We start from the raw sequence: 20,080 nt of genomic DNA on the forward strand, positions 1-20,080 counted from the left end.
CGCGCAGGAGCGCCGGAATTTTAGACGCGTGTGAAGTTAACTTTATTCAAACGCGTCTCGAAATACCTGCGTTTAAAATATTTGCGCACAAGACGATGCCCCAAAATTCAGCACGTACATGACAGTAAGGTAGAAAGCTCACTACCTTTCGGAACACAGCCAAAGTGTCGGTGTGAGAGTCAATGTAGACATTGTTGTTATATGAACAGTAAATAAAATGTCTCATTAACACGATATACAGTGGAAATATGATTTAATCCAGTCACCGAATGATCGCGTAATATGACAAATACAAAGTTTTGCACACGGCTGAAAAAAACGCAGGCTACAGTTTGTCCAGCAATTTGACAGATTGATGTGCATAAGATATCCAACCACTAAAACAAGAAAACGTTCGCGACACTTGACATTTTTTTAAATCGTAATATGAATCTTAAAAATACCAACAAAGGTTAAAATGATAGATTTATAGAATTATAAAATAATTATTGCAAACTAGTTTCCGCACTGATCAGCCAATTATGATGTAGGCTACCATTTTATTGTGGAAATATTAACAATATAAAAGTAGGTAGGCTATACATCCCAGAAAACACAGAAGGTTCCCCTAACGTTATGGTTCCCGTTTGATTCTTTTTGTGAACCAATTCCTAACGTTCTAAGAACGTTTTTATAACCATAAACTAACGTTCCTAGAAAGTTCTGGGGATAAAAATCTAGGACAATATATAAATATTATATAAGTACGCATTTGTCTACAAATAACAAGCTACACAGAAAAGTCTCTTTTAGTAAAGGAGTTATGCATGTTAAGAAAATAACTTAATATTTACGTATTATGGAAACTGACATCAATAACTTCTCATGGCAGAGAATAAAGCGTCTCCTACCAGACATCATTCTTGTGGATGCAGAGCGCTCAAAAAACACCTCTCACGCAGTGTCGGCTGTACACCCCAGATGAAAAAAAAAAAAAAAAAAAATTCAGTGATATGATATATTTGACATGAGGAGCATATAATCTGATCTTGTACAGAAGCGCTGTAAAATGCACTCTTTTAAATATAGTCATTTTAAAACAGGTCCCTTTAGTTACAACAGCGTCCCCTAGTGGAAGAGATTACAGGTTGTACGCATGTCTTGCGTGTTTTTTGACGCACAGTTTATAATTAAAGCAGTGACTTATTTTGTAGTTTCATGGCAGAGCCTTTATGGTCTTTCCGCACACATTTCAGTTATGTTTAGATGTGTGACAATTCTCTTGTGGGTTGTTATGTGTGTGTTTTAGAACCACCTTTTGCCCAGACGTTATAGTGGGATGATTGAAATCTATGATTTCTTTATTTTATTTTTTGTCAAATGATACATACAATTTTACAGTGAGCCATGCTTTACGAATTAACTTTGCTTTTAACATATTAACTATGTGAATACATTTTGAAATATAGAAGGGCTAATCATTATTTTCTTTCAAGGCACTTAGTTATGAATATACATTTTTCCCCAAATAAAAAAAATAATTTAGGCTAATACTAACAGAAATCAGGCCCAACCATCTTCTGTTATTCTTCCAAAAGGTATGTGATTTCTGGTCAATTGAGTTAATTTATTTAGATTAAAATCCGATTATGAATGTCAGACCAAATAATTACTGTAATTTAATATATAAACATAGTAAACATTTCTAATTTCTATTTCTATTTCGAAATAGTATGTGGCAGAAATGAAGCGTAATCATCACGTCGCGCATTGATGACGTCTGGGTAATGGCCGCTCTCACTGTGTCGTGCAGGGTTTATGCATTTCTCCGGTAAAGAAAATAAAGAATCCCTCAACCGACCGTTCATTGTTTGAGCACCGTCGCCCTAAGGAACGAGAGACCGGGTGACTCCGTACACCGAGACCTAGTCTCCCAAGACTCTGTGGCTTGAAAGGTGACCGAATGCGTTCTACGGGTGTTTTTTTTTTTTTTTTACGACCGAGCTCTTTATTGTTGCACGAGATTCTAGCCTGTGTGTAGCGAAGAAACGCCGTGCAACGTATTAACTCGAGAACTTCGATATAGAAATGACGGTATGAGTTATATAAAGGCAGCTTTCGTGCTTTAAGTGTCGCGATCGTGCGGGAAATGTCGGACTTGGTGTGGTGTTTTCTCGTCAGCGGGCAGCATTCAGGCCTGTTAGCCGCTTCGCCATCAACGAGCCGTCCCGTTCGGCACATTGACTAAAGATAAAGCGGTTAGTAAGACTTGTGTCAGTTTTCCCACTCATGAACCGATTGCCTTAAAATGAGAAGGTAAACAAGTTCCAGATGATTCAGTGATTGGCCTTTATATGGTATGGAATTTTTTTTTTTTAAGTTTTGGAAGCGGTCACGTTAGCAGGCTAATACAGAGCTGTTATAATAGGTGCATTCAGGGTTCATTTATCCAAGACCACCCTGGTAAGCATAGGTTCCGCCAGAATATTATTAATATTATAATGTTTGTTATTGCAAATGCAAAAAAAAAAAAAAAAAAAAAACGGTAACTTGCCATTAATCACTACATTCTTAAAAAACATAATAAACAAAATGATTGGGATATTCTTCTACAGTTTGAATAGATTTGTAAATATATTGTGAAAGTTAGAGTAGCAACAAAAACAGTAGTAGATGGTATTTTTGTAAGGGTACCTGTTTGTGTCATTAGTTCAATATTTACATGACTAGTCAGAAGTTTGGACATACCTAAATATGTTTTAAATATTTTCCACATTTTGGAGTCATAGTGAAGTCATCAAAACTATGAAAGATGAATTATGTATTGACTAAACAAATTTACCTACACAACAACATTTTGGGTATTTAAGCATGCATTTTTATATCATAATGTTTTAAGGCATTTCAATTTTTTTAAGCTTCACGAGAAACATAAATTCAATAAAGTATGCCCAAACATTTGACTGATAGTATATGAAATATATAGATTTTTTTATTTTTAATAAAATTGAGATGACCTTATTCTAAGCATCTATATGTATTTACAGAGATAAATAATTGTATTGCTTTGTATTTCATGTTAAGTCAAAGATAAATCATTGGTTAAATGGATAGTTCATCCAAAAATTTTAATTCTCTCATTATTTACTCCCTCTCATGGCTTCCCAGATTTGTATGACTCTCTTCTGCTGAACACAAAGATTTTTTAGAAGAATATCTCTGCTCTGTTGGTCCATACAATGCAAGTACAATGCAAGTGCATTGTGACCGGAACTCAAAAAGCAGATTAAACATGATCCAGTTGTTTAATCAATGTTTTCTAAAGCAATCCAGTTTGTTTTGGGTGAGAACAGAACAAAATATATCTCCCTTTTCAATGTACATCTTGTCATTGCAGTCTCTTGGCACAATCATTTCAAGCTTGATTACACTTCCTAGATGGTGCTGTAGGATGTGTAATCGAGCCTGAAATCATGATCACCCAGGAGACTGCTATCAAGATTTATATAAAATTATTAACTATACAAGTTATTTTTGTCTGTTCGCACACAAAACCAACTGGAGTGCTAAATAACACATTGAACGCTGAAGTCTTATGAATTACTTTTATGCTGACTTGATCTTCTTTCTGGAATTTCACATTTTTGGCCATCATTTACTTGCATTGAAAGGAACTACAGAGCTGGAAATTTTTTTCTTAAAATCTTCATTTGAGTTGTGCAGAAGAAAGAAAGTCATACACATCTGGGATAGCAAAAAGGTTGAGTAAATGATGAGATCGTTTACATTTTTGGGTGGATTATTCCTTTAACTTCATAAGACTGCATTGAATGTGGCTGATGAGTTGGTATGTTATTGTTTAACTAATTGGCTGCCATTGAATTTCAACTGCAGAGTTCTTGCTAATGGATACACCCGAGAGCCCCAGCCAGTCCCCCCAATCCCCCGAGGACGAGGAGAAGGGTCTCTCCGACAGCGAGTTGCTGGAGTCACCCGAGTCCCCAACAGAAGAAGACAAGGGAGTGTCAGACAGTGAGCTTCTGAATGATGATGAAAATAACTGTGAAGAACAAGTGGGTGGAGCTGACTCAGACTTCGAAGATGGAGACAGGATTCCAGCTGATGGAGAAGATCCTGAACAAGTTTCAGACCAGGAGGACTACAGTATGGATCAGGAGGAAAAAGAAGACATTCACCAACAACACCTTGGTATGGTGGTTCGAGGAAGCAGGGAAAATGTTAGCCTGTGTCCTGAGGAAGAAATTCTAGACACGCCAAGATCACCAGACCCTGAGTCACCCGGACCAGAACATGGGCGACCTTTCACCCCAGTAGACGAGGAGAGGGATGACACGAGAGGAGAAGAAGAAGAGGATGATGATGGGGTTGAAGAAGCCACCAAGTCTGGCCTTGGCCATGCCGAGCTGGAGGAAGAGGATGATGAGGAAGAGGAGAGGAGGAGGAGGAGGAGGAGAATGGCAGCAATGGTAGTGAATGATTTGAAGGATGAATCTTCGGTATCCAGAGATCTGGATGAACATGAGCTGGATTATGATGAGGAGGTTCCAGAGGAGCAGAGCACTGCTGCCCCTGAAGAGGATGAAGTAGAGAAAGCTCCCATTGGGGAGGATGGAGAAGAGGAAGATGAGGAAGAGGAAAGAGAAGGAAGAAAAAGGAGAGGAAACGCATAATGCCTCCAGATGATAACGACACACAGACAAAAAGGTCTGAGGACTCCAAAGAGAGAAGAAGAGATTCGTTCCGTGATAAAAAGAAAGATGAAGATGATGGAGAGATTGATGAGGGAGAGATAGATGTAAGTATGTTTACATAACTATTTTGTGTGAAGAAGACCATATCATTATTTAAGAATTGGTCAGTCTCAGTTCACCACTGTTTGATTCGCTGAAATAATTATGTTCCTTATTGGCTGCAGAGCCAACAACAAGGACACTAAACTCAATGAAGCCATATAGTTGAATTTAAAAAAAAAATTTCAATGGAGACTATTGAAGCTTGTTGTGCTCCTTTCAAAAGCACTAGCAATTAAAAATGTCACACAGTCATCAAGAGTTGAAAGTGGTGGTCATTAAATATTTTAAATATTTTTTTTAAACAAATTTTTCTGCACTAAATGCATTGGTGTTACATGACCATTTTCCTCAAAAATCAAACAAGTGTGTTGGGCTCCTCTAACTTTTAAGACTATTGCATTGCCGCCTTCACATGTGAAATGAGTTTGTTCACATCTGAGTTGTGACTTTACTGTCAGGTGCAATACAGTTTGTGCATCCCAATGCTTCAAGGACAGCCTCTTTGCAAAGACTGCATTACATTGAGAGATGATAACAGAAAGTCACAAATTACGGACTGTTTATGCAGCATAGTTTACGTTTAAATATATTTAATATTGGTTCTTTTAATGGCAGATGCGATATCCAGAGAGCAGGTTGGCTTATAGGCTGATATAATGCAGATATATAACAATTATTCTAATAGTAAAATGGCATATACATAAATTGTCTTAAAAAAGGAATAAACTTTTATCTAGCTTTATATGTACTCAAAATTTCACACAAAACATTACCTTACTAAAATAGAAAAAAAAATATTTTGTGTGTTTTAGCTGATAGATGGCAGATTCTCCTAGTTTATGTTTAGTCTTTATTACTATATACTAACAAAGTTTAAAATGCAGTCACAATTTAAAACATGCACAATATAAGCCAGAACAATAACAATAATTCTAAGAACAATTATAAGCAATAGATTAAAGACGAGTCTTCAGTTGAGACTTAAGACACAATGCTATCACATGATCTAACATGAATCGGCAGACTATTCCAAAGGCAAGGGGCTGATCCCCTTTTGTTTTTAAAATGGGATTTAGGAACACTTAAAAACCATTAAAAGTACCTTAAATTAAACTGTATTTGACTGGAAGTCAAATAATAAAAGCCAGGCTATAATAAAATGCACTTAAGAGGAATATTGATGAGCACTCCACGGGTAGAAAATGTACTTGCAAAGGCTTCGTGATGTTTGTGAATTAAATCCGTTTATACAAGATATCTGCATATTTGCAGAAAATATATGATAGAAGTTGTATTGATAGTTGCCTTTGTATCATTAGACAAGTCAGTGAACTGTTAAGAAGAGAGAGAGAATGAAACACCTGAGCACTGTAAACATCATAAGCTCATATGAGTCTGCCATGGCTTTGATATGTGTGACCGTTTAATGAGACTCCAAATTGGAAAATGTATTTTCCGATAATTAAAATAATATGTGTGTATATATATATATATATATATATATATATATATATATATATATATATATATATATATATATATTAGGGCTGTCAATCGATTACATTTTTTACTCTAATTAATTACATGGTGTCCTGATTAATTAATCGTGATTAATCGCATATACAAATATTTGCTGAGAAAGTCCCTTATATAACAATAATTCAATGCATAATGATTATACATATTTATATCAATATATAATTATACATAGTTATCTTTAAATATTAAAAATTATTTATATATATATATATATATATATATATATATAATTATATAAATAAAACATATTCAGATTCACATTCTTGAGGCAGAATAGTTAATCATTGATAAGACAATACAAAAAGTGGCTTTAGAATACAATGTATTGTTTACTACCATATTATTGATTATAAGTCAATCATTGGCATACAGTTCACAGCAATCCATTACACAAGTGAATTTGTCAATCAGTCGGAGATTTATTATGAGGGCTTGTTTAAGAGCCCGTCAATTTACACCTGTGTCAGATATTGTTTTTTAAATTTTTTAACGCTTACAAAACTTTTACATCTAGAGCCAAGAGGTATATTAAAACAAACAACAACAACAAAAAGGAAAATAAATGTGGAGTGGTGGTGTAGTGGGCTAAAGCACATAACTGTTAATCTGAAGGTTGCTGGTTCGATCCCCACAGCCACCACCATTGTGTCCTTGAGCAAGGCACTTAACTCCAGGTTGCTCAGGGGGATTGTCCCTGTAATAAGTGCACTGTAATTCGCTTTGGATAAAAGCATCTGCCAAATGCATAAATGTAAATAAATAAACAAACAGTTTAATAAAAATATCAAATTGTTTACATATTTCAATACACTTTACAGCTTTCTTGTTACTAAAATTGGAAATTGTTCTTGGATATTGCTGAACCTCTGAATTAAAAATTAAAACTAATGGTTTATAACCACCATACTTACATTTATGAATACTAAACTTTGCCAACACAAGCAGAACATTAATCAAATTTTCAAAACAAAGTTGAAAGCTGGGAGTAATATGATCTCAAACAATCTTGCAGAAATCAGACCAAAAACAAGTCGAGTAGGGACAACTCCAAAATAAATGAAAAAATGTTTCCTCCTGCAGACCACAAAATGTTCAGAATATATCGACATCACAATTACATCTCTCTACAAGAAAATAATTAATGAGGTAGTACTTATAGGAAATTTCTTTGATTATATTTATGGGTCATTTCCAAATTTTACACCATCTCAATCCAGCATCAGACATGCTTTTGTAGCATCTCGGGTGGGTTGCATTATACACATAAAATGTTTAGTTCACTGTTTCAAGTTAAATATAGTTTAATACTCAATCTTTAAACACAACTTGAGATCCCTTAGTTCACATTTGCGCTCCAAATGTTTTGAACGCAAGAACATAACACATCTTTGTGTTGTTGCTGCTGAAGGTTGTTTTCTTCACCGTATAAATTGCACGTTGCTCGTACAGCTGAAATTTCACTTACTGCCCTCTGGAGTAAACAGGTGGTACTACAAGCTTGCATTTCTCAGGACTCTTCCTTATTATAGTCTGGGGGAAGTGCGATTATTTGCGTTCATTTTTTTAACGCGTTATTTTGTGTAAAATTAATCGCACTGAATTAACACGTTAAATCGACAGCCCTTTATATATATATATATATATATATATATATATATATATCTCTCTTTAAATTTTGTGGTCTCAGTAATATATCGGTCGACCACTAGTCTATGTTGACTGGTGAGGATGTTTTAAGTTTGGAAAGTTACAGTATTTTTTCATAGTACATTGAACTTTTGTATTTTAAAATACCATGGCAATTAGATTTATTATGATGACACCTTTAAATCAGTAGTTAATTCACAATAATCCATCACAAATGTAATCAATTTGCAATAGCGAAGCCTTTACCTTCTTACTTGACAGTCTAAGATTGTGGTTTATATGTTTACCACATAAAAGACAACTTTAAGAAGACTGGAGATTTGTTTATTTTGAATTAAATATAGGAAGTTATTTTGCAGTTAAGTGTTTGCCCAGATCATGAAAGTAGACAGAGCAATTTAATACAACATCTCCTTGCTTTTAGTTGAAACTGAGAGAAAGAACAAACTTGGAGCAGAAGATACTTTAAAGGAATAGTTCACCCAAAAATGAAAATGATCTCATCATTTACTCACCCTCATGCCATCCCAGATGTGTATGAATTTCTTTCTTCTGCAGAACACAAATTAAGATTTTTAAAAGAATATCTCAGCTCTGTTGGTCCTCACAATGCAAGTGAATGGGTGCCAAATTTTTCAATAATTTGTGCTGCAGAAGAAGGTCATTCACATCCGAGATGGCCTAAGTGTGAGGGTCATTTTTGGGTGAACTATTCCTTTAACTCTTAAAGCTGAAGTATGTAATGTATGCGACACTATCGCCACCTAACAGAATTGCAAAAATAAACAATGTTTTCAAAACAACTTTCTGAATACACCCATTGCCTGCAGTTGTATAAACAGTCAAAAAGTCCTACCCCCGACTCATGCCATTGGTTGAGTAACGTTGTTGGGGTCGCTCAAAACAAACACAGGAATTTTTAATGTGCAACAGAGACAGTGTTTACAGTTTTCAAAAACATTTACCTATTCTTATAGCTTACTTTTCATATAATTGAGCTGGGATTTAAGTATTTTAACACTGAAAAAGTTACATCAACCTTAATATGGAGTAATCACCACTTTGACACACACATACTGTATATACAGTATATGCATGTACATAAAATGTCCTGCCTTTGTTTTGGAAAATAACAATTTGAAAAATATTAGTAACCAGGTATTTTAATATGGTACAATAAGAGTGTTTACTGTTCATTTCAGGATGATGACCTGGAAGAGGGGGAGGTGAAAGACCCCATGGACAGAAAAATCAGACCCAGACCCATTTGCAGGTTTTTCATGAAAGGTAGTTCTTAATTTTTATGGATTTGATGGTTTGCCTGAATAGCGCTGATTCTGCTGAAAAAGCATATCTAAATGTAATGCTGAAAGGAGTATGCTTGTGATTTAAAATTTTCATCTAGTTTTAATATTTAATTTAAAAACAAAATTTGTAGTGCAAGGCAATTACTAAAGGACAAAGCAAATATTGAAAAATGCAAGTGTGATATGCATGGCACTTTTTTTGTTTTGTTTTAGTAGTAGAGTGTGTGTCCATATTATAACAGTAGAGGGAGCAATTGAATGCAATATCTGCTTCCATTGCACAAACTCTTCTGCAAAGAGAATCATGAACATGTAAATCATCAGTTGATTTCATGTTGATCTGAGAGATTAATATTTATGAAAATTGTTTTGAAATTATTTTTTGTCTGCTACCTCAATAACTGCTATGTCCATAGAAAACTATTTCATAGTATGTTATGTTTACATTTGGCATTTTTTAGAAAGTGTCATTTTTTTGCACTATTCATTACAAATGTGTACTGGTTGGCAATTCACTGTATATTGTCCTGTTCCTTTTATTAATTTATTGTACTGTCCCATACTTTTTTGCACACTTTTGCACGTGCACTTTATGTAGAAATATTATTTAGTCTGTGTAGTCTCATGTGGTTCTGTGTTTGTCCTATGTTGTTTTATGTAGCATCATCGTCCTGGAGAAACATTGTCTCATTTCACTGTGTACTGTACTAACTGTATATGGTTGAACGACAATAAAAACCACTTGACTAGGTCTATTTGCTCTGATTTTATTTGTATTTATTTATTTCTTATTAAATATTACAATATATTTAAATATCACAATGTCTTCTCCATTATCTTCTAGGAAACTGCACATGGGGCATGATCTGTAGGTTCATCCATCCTGGAGTCAATGATAAAGGCAACTACTCCCTAATCTCCAAACCAGACCCTTTCTCCCCTAATGGAGCACCTCCTGGGGGAGGAGGACCTCACCCCCTCATGCCTGCTAACCCCTGGGTAGCTCATTTTCCACCCAATAGAATTGCCAAATAAACTGTTCAAAATTGCCATGTGTAAACTTGGAATCATTCTTTCAGGGAACCACTGCTGTAGAGGAGTTACCTCCCCCTCCCCCTCCTGCAGATCCTCCAGTGGAAAGTGCCTGGGAAAGAGGCCTTAGACATGCCAAAGAGGTACCCTTAAAGGAATAATTCACCCAAAAATGATTATTCTGTCTTCATTTATTCAACCATTTAAAAAACATCTTATGGATATGTTATTGAACATTTCTAAATAATTTGACAATGTTGGTGGATTTTTTTGAGGGAACTTCTCCATTCAAATGAGTCTGTACTGTGTCCTGCAGTGGTTTCATGATCATGATACTGATCATAAGTGTCTGTGTTCATATCATGGCGTATGTGTTTTGACATTCATACTGTGCTATAATGATACTTTCTCTTATGTGAAAAGGGGAAGATTTCTTAGATTTGAAAAAGCACCTGCTGAATTGAATAATGTTAAGCCCTGCACCAGCTGACGGATGAGGAATATTGCCGTTTTGAAAAACTCTTTACAATTTTCTCTGTATTCCTTTAGGTGTTGAAGAAAGCCACCATCCGTAAAGAGCAGGAACCAGATTTTGAGGAGAAACGCTTCACTGTTACCATAGGGGAAGATGATCGAGACTTTGACAAGGAAAATGATTTCTTCAGGGAACGTGACTATCGCATCACCAGAGAGATCAGAGAACCTGGGTAAGGAACAGTACAGTGTTTCCCCATTCATTGACTAGACTCTGGTGGCCCACCACAGTCTATTTTGCCCCCGCCACAGTCTCATAATAAACCGAAAGCATTTTTACACTTCTCATCTAAAATAATTTTGCACTTCTCAGTCTCATAATAACATCAAATAAAAGGTTGTGTTTTGCGCTTTCTCTCGTGCACGCCAGTCAGTTCAGTCAGCTCCTCCCCCCCTGCTGTAAAATCACACGCGTGCGCACTCGCAGATATATGCACTGGCATATTCCTGGATCCGTCTAACGTTATTTGGTTGAGGACGACGACAAATCTTTGAGGTTACGTTAACCAGCCCTCTACATTGCGAGTAAATCAGTCGCATATGCAAGTAAATTTCGCACTATGCGTCCAAAAACTTCTGTTATTAGCCACTGGCAAAAAGTAAATATTAACATTTCACTAGCCAGTGAGAGAGTTGTGTAGTTTCGAAGCACCGAGTCCCTTTTACTGAACAAAAACATTTGATTTAAGAAGCTGGATTCAGCCTCGTCTTTCCCTGCATGCTGTCTCATGTGCGCAGGAAAAAGCACTTATGTCTCATTCACTTCAGTTGAACTCCAAGCATCTCAGGGAACCGCACAGCGGACGTCACAAGAGCAGCTCTCTTGAGCACGTGTGAAGATGAACCATTTCGTCTACAGAGACTTGTGCCAAACTCAACAAAAATATAAACAAGGTATAAACGTATTAATTTTGTGAACGCAAAGCACTCCAGTTTCAATTAACGGCCATGTAATGGCAAATGGGGTTTATTCACGCAGTGTAGCAGAGAGACCCAGGGATGCAAATCACTCATAGATCAAATTAATCAGAGAGCCTTAAAATAATGTGTGAATGTAAAGAATTTAAGGCAGAAATATTTTACTATTGCATAATATAATATTATATTATAATATAATAGCTATACAGGTTGGATGGGTTACAAAAGAAAACAAAACTTTGACATTTTTTTTATACTTTTATATTTGACTGTCATTCATGTGTTTTTGAAACTTGAAAAGGAAATCAAACCCTTGTTTTATTTTATGACCCAATCTAAATTTGTATAAATGACTTTGTTTTGTGCATGAAGCACACATGTGAGTTTGTAAGGTAATTTAATCGTCATATTCGTGATACAACTAAAACAGGCAATTAATCATCATAATTACAATTATATGTTTGACAATTAATTGTCAGCCAAATTTCTCAACCGTGACTCTTAATTTACATTATTAGGTTCCACCTTGTGAATTGTTTTGATAAAAATGTGTATGAAATTTCAAACAACATCAACAGCTTGTATCATTATCAAAAATGCAATTTCATGACATCATATATAGATAGAATGTGAAATTTGTACATTTTTAAAAAGCTAAAATGTGATTTAAAATCATAAAGCAAAATCTAAAAATAAATTGCAATATACTATATTGTGTGAATAGATATGAAGAGGCCCCCTCTCTCAGTTTGCTTAATATATTTTTTAGTTACATTGTGCTTACATGTGGTCAAAAGTCTGGCGAGTAAAAACAAACGTTTATTAGCCAATTATGATTTTTTTTTTCTCGCTGTTTCTCAATTCAGTTTATTTCAAAGTTGCCTACTGCAGTTTTAAGAGCACAAAACTGTTTACAAGAGCACAACACTAGCCTCTTAATTTTGCTCTCAAAGTGCACCAGATGGAAGTGTTTAACTTTAAAATGTACAAATATTCTTTTCGATCATGCCCCCGAACTCCCCTAGAGGGTCCCCCATTATAGTCTCACAAAATCCTGTGGGAAACACTGCTGTAACTAAACTGAGTTGTAAAATATTTGGTCCGTGATTAGTTGCAGCATGAATACAAGTAGTTGACATGAAATGCTTTTTTTGTTTTTTTTTTTATATGGACTGCTGTGTAACATGCTATATTCCATTTAAAACTGTTTGAAACATCATTATTTATGCCAATTATTTTAAAATTATGCTTGTAACTTTTATGACAACATTAATGTAGACTACATGTAATGTTTGAATTTTAGAAATGTGTTTGTCAAACTTTAGGACAGTTTAAAATAAAATAGCATAAAATAACCTAAAATCATAAAAATATGCATACCATAACTACCCTCTGGTGCCTAGTCCAGACTCCTTTTAATAGAGAAGTGAACTAGTGATCGAGCTGACTAAAGTTTCCCCTCTTTTTCCCATCTACATTGCAGTGATCTAGAGTTCAGAGATCCAGGTTATGGGTAAGTACTCTAAACTAAAATACTTCCCTTTAATTCAGTGTAATTCACTCATACAGTGCCCCCAAAAAATTTTGGACACTCAAGTCACACTTAAGAATGTCTGAATGTCATTCCATTAGATATAAAATATAAAACTTGAATCTAATGGATTTGCAAACAAATTATAGACTTTTGGGGGCCACTCAAAAAACTGCTACCTCCTTACCCTTCACTTAAATAGACATTTTATTATTGTTCTCAACTGTTTATAATGACTGTCCTTGTGGTATAGTGACCCATATGGCGACCCATACTACGATTACGACATGGAGACTTTTTGGCGAGGAGGCCAGTACGAGAACTTTCGAGTGCAGTATACAGAGACTCCAGTGCCATACTACCCTGTGAGTACATGTTGAATAAATATATTGAGATTTTGCTGTTTTGCATTATTTCTTCCGAAGGGCTTTCAGCATCAAGCATGCAGTTAGAAGTCTTTATCAGGTTTAAATATTTAAAAAGTGAAGTGTGTATATTGTGCTCTACTTCTGTCACCAAATTGTGTTATACTGTTTTCAAACAGGTCTTCGACACTCTCCCCTTGTCTACCATTGGCCACACAAACTCGCACAGTTCGTTGAGCCAATGTTGCTATTTCTGTCTAGTCAGGATGCTTAAACAAAAAATGTGTTTACATGCACAACAGTACGCTGATAACTGTTAAAAATCAGCTCATTCTAAAAATCTGGCAATACAAGAAAATCGAGTTTCCATGAAGCTAATGTTTCACTTTTGAAATTGGCAGATTTTTCAGGTTTGAATGTTGTTTAAATTTAAGTGTGGCTGTTTGCTTGCATCAGGATCGAGAGCGGGAGCGAGATCCTCGCGAGCGCCACCGTGAGAGGGAACGGGAACGCGAGAGAGATCACCGCGAACGGGAGCGCAGGCAAAGAGAGCGGGAGAGGGAAAGAGAGAGGGAGAGAGAGAAAGAAAGACAGCGCAGGAAGGAAGAGTGGGAGAGGGATCGTCTTAAACGTGATGAAAAGGAGGGAAGGCCAAGAGAGCGCCCTCCCAGAGAGCCACGGGAGAAAAAGGAGGACAAGGAGAAGCCACTCAAACCGCGTTCACCCACGAACATGCCACTCAGGTGAGTCTCAAGCTTTTAATGTTTGTGGACAGTATTTTCTGCTGCGAACATAATTCGCCATGACAAACTATTTAACTCATGCCTATTACTCTTTCCTCTGTCAAGACATGATAAACACTAGTCTCAGCCTTACATGACCTTCAAAGCTGTAATTGACCAGGGCAGCATTTCCAAAAAGCATCCTAAGCCTAAGTACATCGTAGAAGCCATTGGCAACATTTGGCAGCCATGACAATATAGATGTCAATATGCATATTGTACAGTAAAATGGCAAGAGCTTTGCCAATATGCTACTTCTGGGAGACAGGGGAGTATGCATTTTTATCAGTCTGTTTAGAAATGAACTTTTTAACAGTTAGCAGTCTGATTTAATGAGTGTACTTGCTGGATTGTTGTTTTTGCAATGTTTTTGAGATAAATGAAAGTTCAGTGTCCTGATTGTACTTTTAGACCAATGGAAATTCTGACCACAATTTTCTGCAACTTTTTCTTTAGTCTTAAATACAATCCCTTGCCGAGACTGCTGCATCTTTTTTGAATAAGCTTCCAATTTGTTGCAAGCTGGTCTATTATTGTGATAATTTCAATTTCAGATGTTCTTGTCCCTAAATGTCACAAACAAAAAAACAATCTAAACTGTATTTTTTTTTTTACATAAAGGTCAGAATGGCCCCTTTGTGTCTGAATAAGCTACAATGTGCACTAGACTTTATGCAGATAATAAAATTAAACGGTCTCATAAATTAACTTTACCATGGTGACTAGGCATGTAACAATACACACATTTTACGATACAACACAATACTTTTTCTTTTTTAAATCAGCTCCCACAAATGTTTCTCTCAAACTTTTTCAAGGATAACAATAACATAAATGTCTTTTTAAATCATAAATGACACAACAGTGTCTTGACATTGGCAACAAAAATCAGAGCTCGATAATAATGTAACAAACAATAGCACTGCAATTTTTCTGATTGATTTTAATGAGAAAAACTAATATGAATTTTCATGTTTTTCTTTAGAAAAATGTGTTTGTCAACCCTCAAGTAATATATATTTGATATATCACTTTTTAAAATAAATCTACAATTGTTCAGGTGGCAATAGTAGGTTAGCCACTAATCGCAGGATTGGCGGTTCAATTCCTGGCCCACTTGACTCCACATGCCAAAGTGTCCACTGATCGGAACACGTAATTTTTTGGTCTCACGTTGAGACCAACGTTGCATTTAAACTTTACTGCCATTATTACCAGCTTATAACGCGTGACCAGCTTAAGTGTCGTGCTCATACCCGTTTACATTTCGACATCAAAACCAAAGAATAAGAAGTCTCATGTAATCGCGTGTTTCTGTATCGTACAATACAATATATATATATTTTTTTTAATGGCCGATATCGATATCCAGAGAGCAGAGTGGCCGATAGGCGCAATGCCAATATATTACACTACTTGATAAAGTAGATAACACATAAAATTCCTAAAAATGTAAGAAATATTAACTACATACAGTTGAAGGCAGACGTTTACAGCCATGGCCAAAAATGTTGGCAGTGACATAAATTTTGTGTTCGCAAAGTTTTCTGCCTCAGTTGTTGTGGTGTTGATTCACATTGTTTCTAGATTATTGTGCAGAGTGATCAGATGCATTTAAAATAATTGCAAAAAGCTTCATTGGCCAAAAAAATCGACTATCACCATCTAACATCATTTCTCTAATCATCATTTCACTGATCATATCAGCAGCACCTGTGAACGAGTACTAGTCAGGTGAAAACACTCCATCATTCTGATTGGATTATAAGAGCAGACTGATTGCTATGAAAGGAGGGAAGAAGTGCTTCCAATCATTGTGTTCTTGTTAGCAATGGTTACCTCTAAAGTTAGACGTGCAGCCATCATCGCTTTGCATCAAAATGGCCTCGCATGCAAGGAACTTGGTGTAAAGAATATTGCACCTGAAGGAACCATTTACCGGATCATCAAGAACTTCAAGGAGAGAGGTTCAACTGCAGTGAAGAATGCTTCAGGACGTCCCAGGGTGTCCAGCAAGCGCCAGGACATCTCCTCTTGAGGAGTCAGATACGGAATGGTGTCACCACCAGTGCAGAGCTTGCTCAATATTGGCAGTAGGTTGGTGTGAGTGCATCTGCACGCACAGTGAGGCGAGGACTTTTGGACAATTGCCTAGTGTCAAGAAGGGCAGCAAATAAGCTACTTCTTTCCAAGAAAAACATCAAGGACAGAAGAAAAAGTAAACGAGTCCTGTGTCATGCCAACAGTGAAGCATCCTGAGACCATCCATGTGTGGGGTTGCTTTTCATCTAAGGGAGTTTGCTCTCACAATTCTGCCCAAAAACACAGACATGAATAATGACATCAAAACGTCCTGCAAGAACAACTTGCTTCCCTGCTCAGGTTTCACTCTCGATCGATCTAGCCATTATCACAGCACTACCAAGCAAAGGCCGATGTTAGCGGTGTGGAAATACTTCAAAGCAGTACTGCCGCTCCCTACACGCATACTATGCAGTCTGCGTAGGGCACCAACTCCCTAGGGGGGCACCATCTTTGTGGCCCATGGTTCTTGTAGTTGCATGCAACCAAGAAAATGGCAGAAAAATCCTACAAGAACAGCTGATATTTATTTGGAGTTATTCAGAGTCACTTCAGTTGATGACAGGTGTGTACTATTTCAAATGAGCTTGATGATTGGTTGATTCTGAACACAGCCATATACCCAATTGTAAAATGGTGTGCATACTTATGAAGTTTTTTTTTTTCTCTGAAATGTGTCACTTTGGTTTTCAGTGGCACAGCAGTGATGATGTAGGGCCATATCGCACTCTTGCTCGTGTGATATTGCTTAAATACAACAGTTCAATGAACAAGTAATTTTTTTTTAAATTAGGAAAAACTGAGTATGGTCAAAGAGCATTTGTGCATGGAACTACTTTTACATGACGGATCAGAATCTGCCATTGCTGGTTAAAACCAAATGATTCATCCAAGCCTCTGGTAGTAATCCAAAAATATCACTTCAGAAATAGTATCAGGGCTTGTGCTGTTTCTACCAAGTTATTGGATAAACAAGGATGGATATGAGAGAGAGGAGAGAGAGAGCAGCGTGTGTGATCTCCTGTTGCCAAACCAAAGCAGAAATGCTGTCAGCTTTCTGGAGATCAGCTTTTTCAGTGGAAAAATCACTGTCCAAGCAGGGGCAATTCTCCCTATTTCGCAGTAGCCTGTGAAAGAATCTTTCTCTATAGAAACCGCAATGCCATTTTGAACAGTCAGGGTCCCCGCGGGTCCTTAAAGTCTCGAAACGTCTTAAATAAAATTTTTGATTTTTAAGGTCTGAGAGGTCTTAAATTTCATGTGGGATCTTAAATTTCATGTCCGTGTCGTCATTTTTATTTATTTTTCAAACCGCAATTTGACCAGCGCAACATTTGGGGGCAGCACTTCGTGGGTGCAACCTCCATCATTCCATAGGTGACATACGAGTAAGTGATTGATGAATGCATTCCGTTGATGGTTCGCCTCCACGGCATTTTGCGAAACCGCAAGCATGGGCAAATGTTTGTTTAATGACAATTGGTTGGAGGACGAAAAGTATCGGGGGTGGCTGAAGAAAACAGCCAGTAATCATGAAGCGAGGTGTGCTTTATGTAAAAAGACGATACAGCTGGGGTCAATGGGCCACATAGCGCTCGATTCACACATGAAAGCATAGAAGTATGTGTCGTCGCAGGCAAGTTGTTTGCCTATAATGTTCTCATCAAGCACTTCGACCTCTCAGCCTTCCACAAGGCCGTCCAGTTCAAGCAATGCCTTCGGCAGCTTTGTGAATGTAGCTACACTTAAAGCCGAAATACTGTGGGTATTTCAAACCGTAAGCCGCCACCACTCGTACACCTCAAATGAGGACATCCACCTAGTTTTTCAAGCAATGTTCCCTGACTCAGAATGTGCGAGTACGTTCACGTGTGGAAGGGACAAAACCGCATATTTAGCACGATTTGGTGTTGCCCCATACCTGAAGAAGGAACTAATTTCACGGGCAAACAAGGACGCTTTCATCATAATGTTTGATGAGTCCATGAACAACAACGAAAACTAAACAGTTGGACTTGCACGTCAGACATTGGTCAACCGACGAGACCGGCACCCCGATTGTCAGGTCTCGCTATCTTGGTTCTCAGTTTTTGGGCCACTCAACGGCAGAAGACTTGCTGGAGCATTTTAAGGTAAGACTATCAAAGTAACATTTAAAATTCTTTGAATATGTTAAAATGCTTTGTGTGTTTTCATGTTATTTCCTAATGAATATTTGGGACAATTATTATTAAACCTTTATTTAACCAGGAAAATCCCGTTGAGATTACTAATCTCTTTTTCAAGGGAGTCCTGGCTACAATATATCGATTCATTGCGATTCTTGGATTGATTTAAATTTTTTCCTAATGCTTTGCGAATTGATTCTGAGCTTAGTTTTTGCAGATGGCGCTCTAGGCTAGTTTTTAACCGCACACTCAAATGCTCACGAAGAAGAGCGTTTGTGCGTTCGGCTGAGTCTGAGAATGTACTTGATATAATGCGAGATTATTGTAAACAGCCCACTGCAAACACTTGAAATAAATCATAAAAGGGGTGGTGATGGCGCAACGGATAAGACACATGCCTTTGGTGTGAGAGACCCCGGTTTGAATCCACTGTGAGACACAAATGTGTCCCTGAGCAAGACACTTAACCCCTAGTTGCTCCAGAGGCGTGCGACCTCTGACATATATAGCAATTGTAAGTCGCTTTGGATAAAATGACTAAATGAATAAATGTTTCTCTATTTGTCATCCCATGTAAGCATGATTGTTTTCATGCTATTCTGTTTGTATACTGTTATACATGTATATCTTTGGATTGCCAGATTGGTATTAATCCCATTGTTAACCATATTGGAAGTTTGATGCACAGTACTGAAAGTAGTTGCTGAACAAAGCACTTTTAAATAAATTTCTGATCCTGATCTTTCCTACAATTGTCTGACTGGATCTTCATTCATTAGGTCTATGCATAGATTATTGAATGTGCTTGCATTTATCTGTGTCTGAAATGACATGGAAAACACTATCAGACCCTGAATAACATTTTCTTGGGGGAGAACCCCCAAACCCAGCTCAAGGCTATTTGGCAGCCACATTTACCCATAATTTAGATCAAGTATGACAAATACTTTAACTTTTGTGTATTTGTGGGCTTTTGTAATGTCCTGGGGCTGTCTTCCATGTCTTTTTCAAACTGCTATGAGGGGCCAGAATTTAGAAATTACCTGAAGTACCTTAAAAGCTGATAGTTTATACATAGTCAACCATGTCAGGGTTGTAAGGTGAATCAGCACTTGGTATAAAAGTTTTCGCGTCCCTTTGACCTGTCTTGAGCGTTGCTCTGGTGAGTTGTACCACAACACATCATTCTGTGTTGTTGCGCTGAACATTTTCCTGTTTTTTTTTTGTTGAGGTAAAGTCTTAAATTTTCCTTTTAGAAGACTTAAAAAGTTATTAAATTTGCTGTTAAAAAATGTGCAGATACCCTGACAGTACGTTTTCTCCAATGTGGAAACTCCAGTAAGTGGAAGTAATGAATTGTGTAATTAATCTGTCTGTTGTGT

The 20,080-nt window shown here is 36.8% G+C and overlaps 1 protein-coding gene across 1 annotated transcript in view; it reads left to right on the plus strand.

Annotated features, from left to right (window-relative positions):
* The first annotated feature begins 1,767 nt into the window (after positions 1-1,767).
* The window catches only part of LOC127661368 (zinc finger CCCH domain-containing protein 18-like), a 50,463-nt gene continuing 32,150 nt past the window's right edge, over positions 1,768-20,080 (plus strand). Inside the window, 10 exon segments of the mRNA XM_052152019.1 lie at positions 1,768-1,934; positions 3,874-4,641; positions 4,644-4,795; positions 9,182-9,266; positions 10,131-10,285; positions 10,366-10,461; positions 10,868-11,025; positions 13,254-13,283; positions 13,555-13,666; positions 14,123-14,409. Coding sequence (XP_052007979.1) covers positions 3,885-4,641; positions 4,644-4,795; positions 9,182-9,266; positions 10,131-10,285; positions 10,366-10,461; positions 10,868-11,025; positions 13,254-13,283; positions 13,555-13,666; positions 14,123-14,409 — 1,832 coding nt within the window. The 5' untranslated portion in view covers positions 1,768-1,934; positions 3,874-3,884.

Source organism: Xyrauchen texanus, chromosome 21, assembly GCF_025860055.1.
Source record: "Xyrauchen texanus isolate HMW12.3.18 chromosome 21, RBS_HiC_50CHRs, whole genome shotgun sequence".
NCBI classification, from domain to species: Eukaryota; Metazoa; Chordata; class Actinopteri; order Cypriniformes; family Catostomidae; genus Xyrauchen; species Xyrauchen texanus.